The sequence below is a fragment of the Cebus imitator genome, unplaced genomic scaffold, assembly GCF_001604975.1.
Source record: "Cebus imitator isolate Cc_AM_T3 unplaced genomic scaffold, Cebus_imitator-1.0 Scaffold520, whole genome shotgun sequence".
NCBI lineage: Eukaryota > Metazoa > Chordata > Mammalia > Primates > Cebidae > Cebus > Cebus imitator.
This window is the reverse complement of record NW_016107835.1, coordinates 718,133-722,802: the sequence shown is the minus strand read 5'-3', so window position 1 is coordinate 722,802 and position 4,670 is coordinate 718,133. Positions and strand designations below refer to the sequence as shown.

The window sequence follows — 4,670 nt, the reverse complement described above, 5'->3', positions numbered from 1 at the left end:
GTCAGGTGCTGAGTGCAGAGGTGGGTGTGTCCGGCCTCCTGGTGAGACAACTGGCCTTACATTCCAACCCTTTTGATGATATAGGGCACTGCTTCTTTCTGGCTACTTCCTGCTGAATAGGGGCGGAGTGAGGGAGAAGGGTCAGTTGGCTGGTGCTTTGGTTGGGAGTTGGACATAGGGGCGAAGTAGCATCTGGTTTACGGCCACCCTGGAAATTTCCCTCATGTGGACCTGTAAAAACTTGAGGAAAAAAGGGGCTAGCATTAGCAGAAGACAAACTACGATAATGGGAGTGATAATAGGGGTTAACCAGATTAGCATGGGGGATTGCCACCAGTTAAGAGGTGAGACTGATGCATTCGGCTTCTTGCAGAGGTCTTCTTGGAGGCGATAGAGAGTGTTGACATTTTCTTCCACAGGGCCTGTTTCATTGATGTAATAGCAGCATTGCTCCTGAAGAAATACACATGTACCTCCCTTTTCTGCTGTCAGCAGGTCAAGGGCCTATCAATTCTGGAGAGTTACTTGGGCCAGTGATGTGATTTGTCGCTGGAGGGAGGCCAGGGAGGCAGCTGATGCTTCAATAGCCACGTGAAGCTTGTCCTCTAGTTAGAGTGGCTGGGGTGACACTGTAGCCTAGAGTGCTGCTACCCAGCCCGGCCACCACTAGAGAGGATGCTAGAGAGAGCAGTGAACAGATAAAAGGGGTGATTGAGGTCCGGCAGATGAAGTGGGGGTGCAGTGGACAGAGCGGTTTGGAGAGTTTTAAAAGCCCATTTTACAACCTAAGGATGGGAGAGAGGTCCCTTGGGGATATCCTTAGCTGCCACGTACAGAGGTTTAGCTGGAGAGGCAAAGTTAGGTATCCAGTGGTGGAAGAAACCTACAAATCCTAAAAAGGAGAGAATCTGGCCAGCAGTCTCCGGGGGCTGCAGTGAAAGAAGTGCTTTCCGGCAATCTGTTGTTAGGCTTTTAGTTTTGGGGGTGAAGCAAATGCCCAAGTAGACCACTGAGTGACTGATAACTGTGCTTTGGAGGGAGATACTTGGTATCCCTGAGATCCAAGAAAGTTAAGGAGAGTGGCAATATGCTGTTGGGATAGGGAGAGGGAGGGGCTACAAAGTAACAGGTTGTCCACATACTGGAGAAGGAGACGGGGTTGAAGGGGGCGGCAGCCAAGGTCGGCTGTCAAGGCTTGTCCAAAAATGTGAGGGCTGTCTCTGAATCCCTGAGGCAGGACCATCCAGGTAAGCTGTTGTGACAGCTTGGTGTCAGGATTGGTCCATGTGAAGGCAAAGAGAAAGTAGGACTCAGGGTGAAGAGGAATGGTAAAGAAGGCACCCTTGAGGTCAAGAACTGTAAAATGAGAGGTAGTGGAGGGAATGTTTGATAATAGGGTGTATGGGTTGGGGACTACAGGGTGGGGGGGTACTACTGCCTCATTGATAAGGTGCAGGTCCTGAACCAGGCGGTAGCCGCCAGATGGCTTTTGGACCGGCAAGATAGGAGTGTTACAAGGGGAACTGGTGGGAATGAGTAGTTTCTGGGCTAGCAGGTGGGTGATGATAGGCTTCAGGCCTTGACGGTGGGTTTTCGAGATGGGGAACTGAGGACGTGAAGGAAAGTGGGTAGGGTCTTTGACAAGTATCTTAACTGGGGGATGATGTTTGGCCACTACAGGCTTGGCGGTATCCCATGCCAGGGGATTAACTACGTTAGGAGGGATAGGGGGTTTGGGCGAGGAGTTAAGACAGGGCATGGCGTCAGTTAGGAGTGGCAGTGGGAGGTGAGCGGATGAAGGGCTTGAGTGTGAGGGGCCAGTGAGTTGGAGAGTGTCCCCCACAGTCTGAAGAATGTCTTGTCCTAAAAGGGGGACTGGGCACGAGGGTATAATTAAAAAAGAGTGGGAAAAGGGGTGTCCCTCGAGGACACAGGCTAAAGGATGGGTTTGATTAGGACAGGAAGGCTTGCCGTCAATTCCCATGACTGAAACCTGGGAAGGTATGCTAGGTCCTGAGTAGGAAGGCAATACAGAATAGGTAGCCCCTGTGTCCACTAAGAAGGAAATGGAGTTACCCGCTACCTGCAGCATTACCCTGGGCTTGGCAAGGGTGATGGGGGTCTTCGAGTCCAGGCTGCGTCAGTCGTCCGGAAGGCCGAGAAGTTCAAGCGATGGGATTGCTTCCTGCGGACTGGCCTGCCCTCCACATAGAGGTGCGGGGGGGTGGGCCTGTAGTCCAGGATGGGCAATCACTGCGCCAATATCCACGCTGCTTGCAGTCCGGGCAGGGCTTGGTAGGTGGTCGGGGACATGGACACTGACGTGCCCAGTGTCCCTCCTGACCACACTTGAAACAGGCCCCGGGCGGAACACCTCTGGAGTTCTTGGCAGGCTTTGATGGATCCCCTTCACCAGGTGCCTGGTGGGCTGCCGGCCTCAGGGCTGCCACAAGAGCTTGGGTTTGGAGGCTTACCTTTTGCTGTAGACAGGCCTGGCGGGTGGCCTCAGCCTTTTCTTCTCGGCCATTAAAAACTTTAAATGCCATGTTTACCAGGTCTCGTATGGGAGTTTGGGGGCCCTCCTCAGCCTTTTAAAGTTTCTTTCTAATGTCAGCCACTGACTGAGAGATGAAATGGGTGGTTAGAACTGTAGCTCCTGGTAAAGAGGCCGGGTCCAGCCGGGTATGGAGGATCATAGCATTAGTTAATCGGTCAAGGAAGGTGGCTGGGTTTTCAGTAGAACCCTGAGTTATTTCCCTTATCATAATTAACTACCTTTTGGGCTGCGCTTTGCATGCCCGCTAGGAGGCACTGTAGCATTTGGTCCTGGCAGCTGTGGCCATCTTGACCAGTTTGATAATTCCAATTAGGGTCAGCCTCGGGCACTGCCGCCGCACCTACTGGCATCTGATTGTCTGTGAGATGTACCTGATCAGCATGTGCCTGGGCTGCCATAAGGATGCAGTCACGCTCATCTGGGGTGAAGGTGGAGGACAGAATTACATAGGTATCATGCCAGGTGAGGTCGTAAGCTTGGGTGAGGTAGTGGAATTCTTTGGTGTAAGCAGTAGGATTGGTGGAAAATGACCCTAGGCACTTCTCAATGGCTGATAGGTCAGAGAGGGAGAAGGGAACATGTACTTGAACAATGCCTTCTGCTCCAGCAACCTCACGAAGAGGGCAAAGGAGGGAGGTTTTATTGTTAGGAGCACAGTGTGAGCAAGTGTGAGCACTAACAGGAGAGGCTAGGTTGGGACCAGGAAGAGGAGGAGCCGGAGGGGGTTGAGGTTCCACATATGGCAGAGGATTTGTGAGTCGAGTGAGTGGAAAGGAGAGTTCTTTGGGTGGGTTGGGGTTGGAAAAGGAGGAGGAGGATGGTGGGGGGGCCGAGGGCGGTGAGGGAGTTTCTTTGGCCAGGAGCACCTGAGCAGTGGTGCAAGAGGAACAGAGGGTGGGACAGGAGCGGAGATACCAGAAGGCCTGAACGTAGGGAACCTCCGACCATTTACCATTTCTTTGACAGAAATTGTCTAAATTGGTTAGAATGCCAAGATTGAAAGTTCCCTCTGGTGGCCACTTGGACTGGTTGTCCAGAGAATACTGGGGCCAGGCCATGGTGGAGAGGAAAAGCAGCCTTTTCTTTTTTATGGAGAGGCCCAGCTTGGGTAAATTTTGGACTAGACACCCCAATGGCGGCTTGGGGTCTAGGCGGGACTCCTGATTACCCATATTTCCCTCTCTGTTGTGGGATAGTCATGAGTGAGGAATGGCGGTGATCCGGACCTCAACACCTGACTACCGGAGGTTACGGGGAAGGACAGGAGTATAGGGACATCTCCACAATATTCCTGTCTTCTGGAACAGGTGAGCAGGGGCACCGGGACGTCTCCACGAGACCCACATCTCAAGAGGGAAAGGAGTCCCTGACGCGGCCATGATTACGGACAGGGTACCCCAAGGTTCGGAGCAAACAGAGGATGGGGTTATGGGCAGTAGGAATCTTACCGGGTGATGGCTGCAGATGATCAGAGGGGCAGTGGCTCCCTGGTTCGCCTTATGGTAGAGGAGTCAGTTTCCCCCAGGAGGGGTCTTGAAGTCCTCCCAGGTTTTCGGCACCACTTGTAAGGGTTATTGCCGAGTTTAAAATGAGGAAACTGAGGCCAGTATAAGAAAATTAAATGCCAATTTATTCAGCTCCTGGGTGAGGTTGCATTAGCCGGAGCCTTCCAAGGGAGCCATGTGGCAGAGCTAGATGCCAAGTGCAGAGCCTGGTGCTGGGTGTAGAGTCAGGTGCTGAGTGCAGAGGTGGGTGTGTCCAGCCTCCCAGCGAGGCAACCGGCCTTACAAAATATACTATTACTTGGTGACAGCTGGGTGTGGCAGCTCACTCCTGTAATCCCAGCACCTTTGGAGGCTGAGGAGGGAAGATCACTTGAGGGAAGGACTTTGAATTTCAGCCTGGGCAACGTAGCAGAACCTCTGCTTCTACCAAAAAGTAAAAGAAATAAGGTAAAATTAGCAGGGTGTTGTGGTGCATGCCTGTAGTCCCAGTTACTTAGGAGGCTGAGGTGGGAGGATCACTTGAGCCTGGGAGGGGGAGGTTGCAGTGAGCTGAGTTCACACCACTGCACCACTCCAGCCTGGGCGACAGGGTGAGACTCTGTCTCAAA

The 4,670-nt window shown here is 52.7% G+C and overlaps 1 protein-coding gene across 1 annotated transcript in view; it reads left to right on the top strand.

Moving 5' to 3' along the window:
* Positions 1 to 4,011: 4,011 nt before the first annotated feature.
* CCNB3 (cyclin B3) overlaps positions 4,012 to 4,670 on the top strand; it is an 82,761-nt gene continuing 82,102 nt past the window's right edge. The window contains exon 1 of the mRNA XM_037733372.1: positions 4,012 to 4,121. Within this exon, the coding sequence (XP_037589300.1) occupies positions 4,012 to 4,121 (110 nt within the window). The remainder of the gene's footprint in view (positions 4,122 to 4,670) is intronic.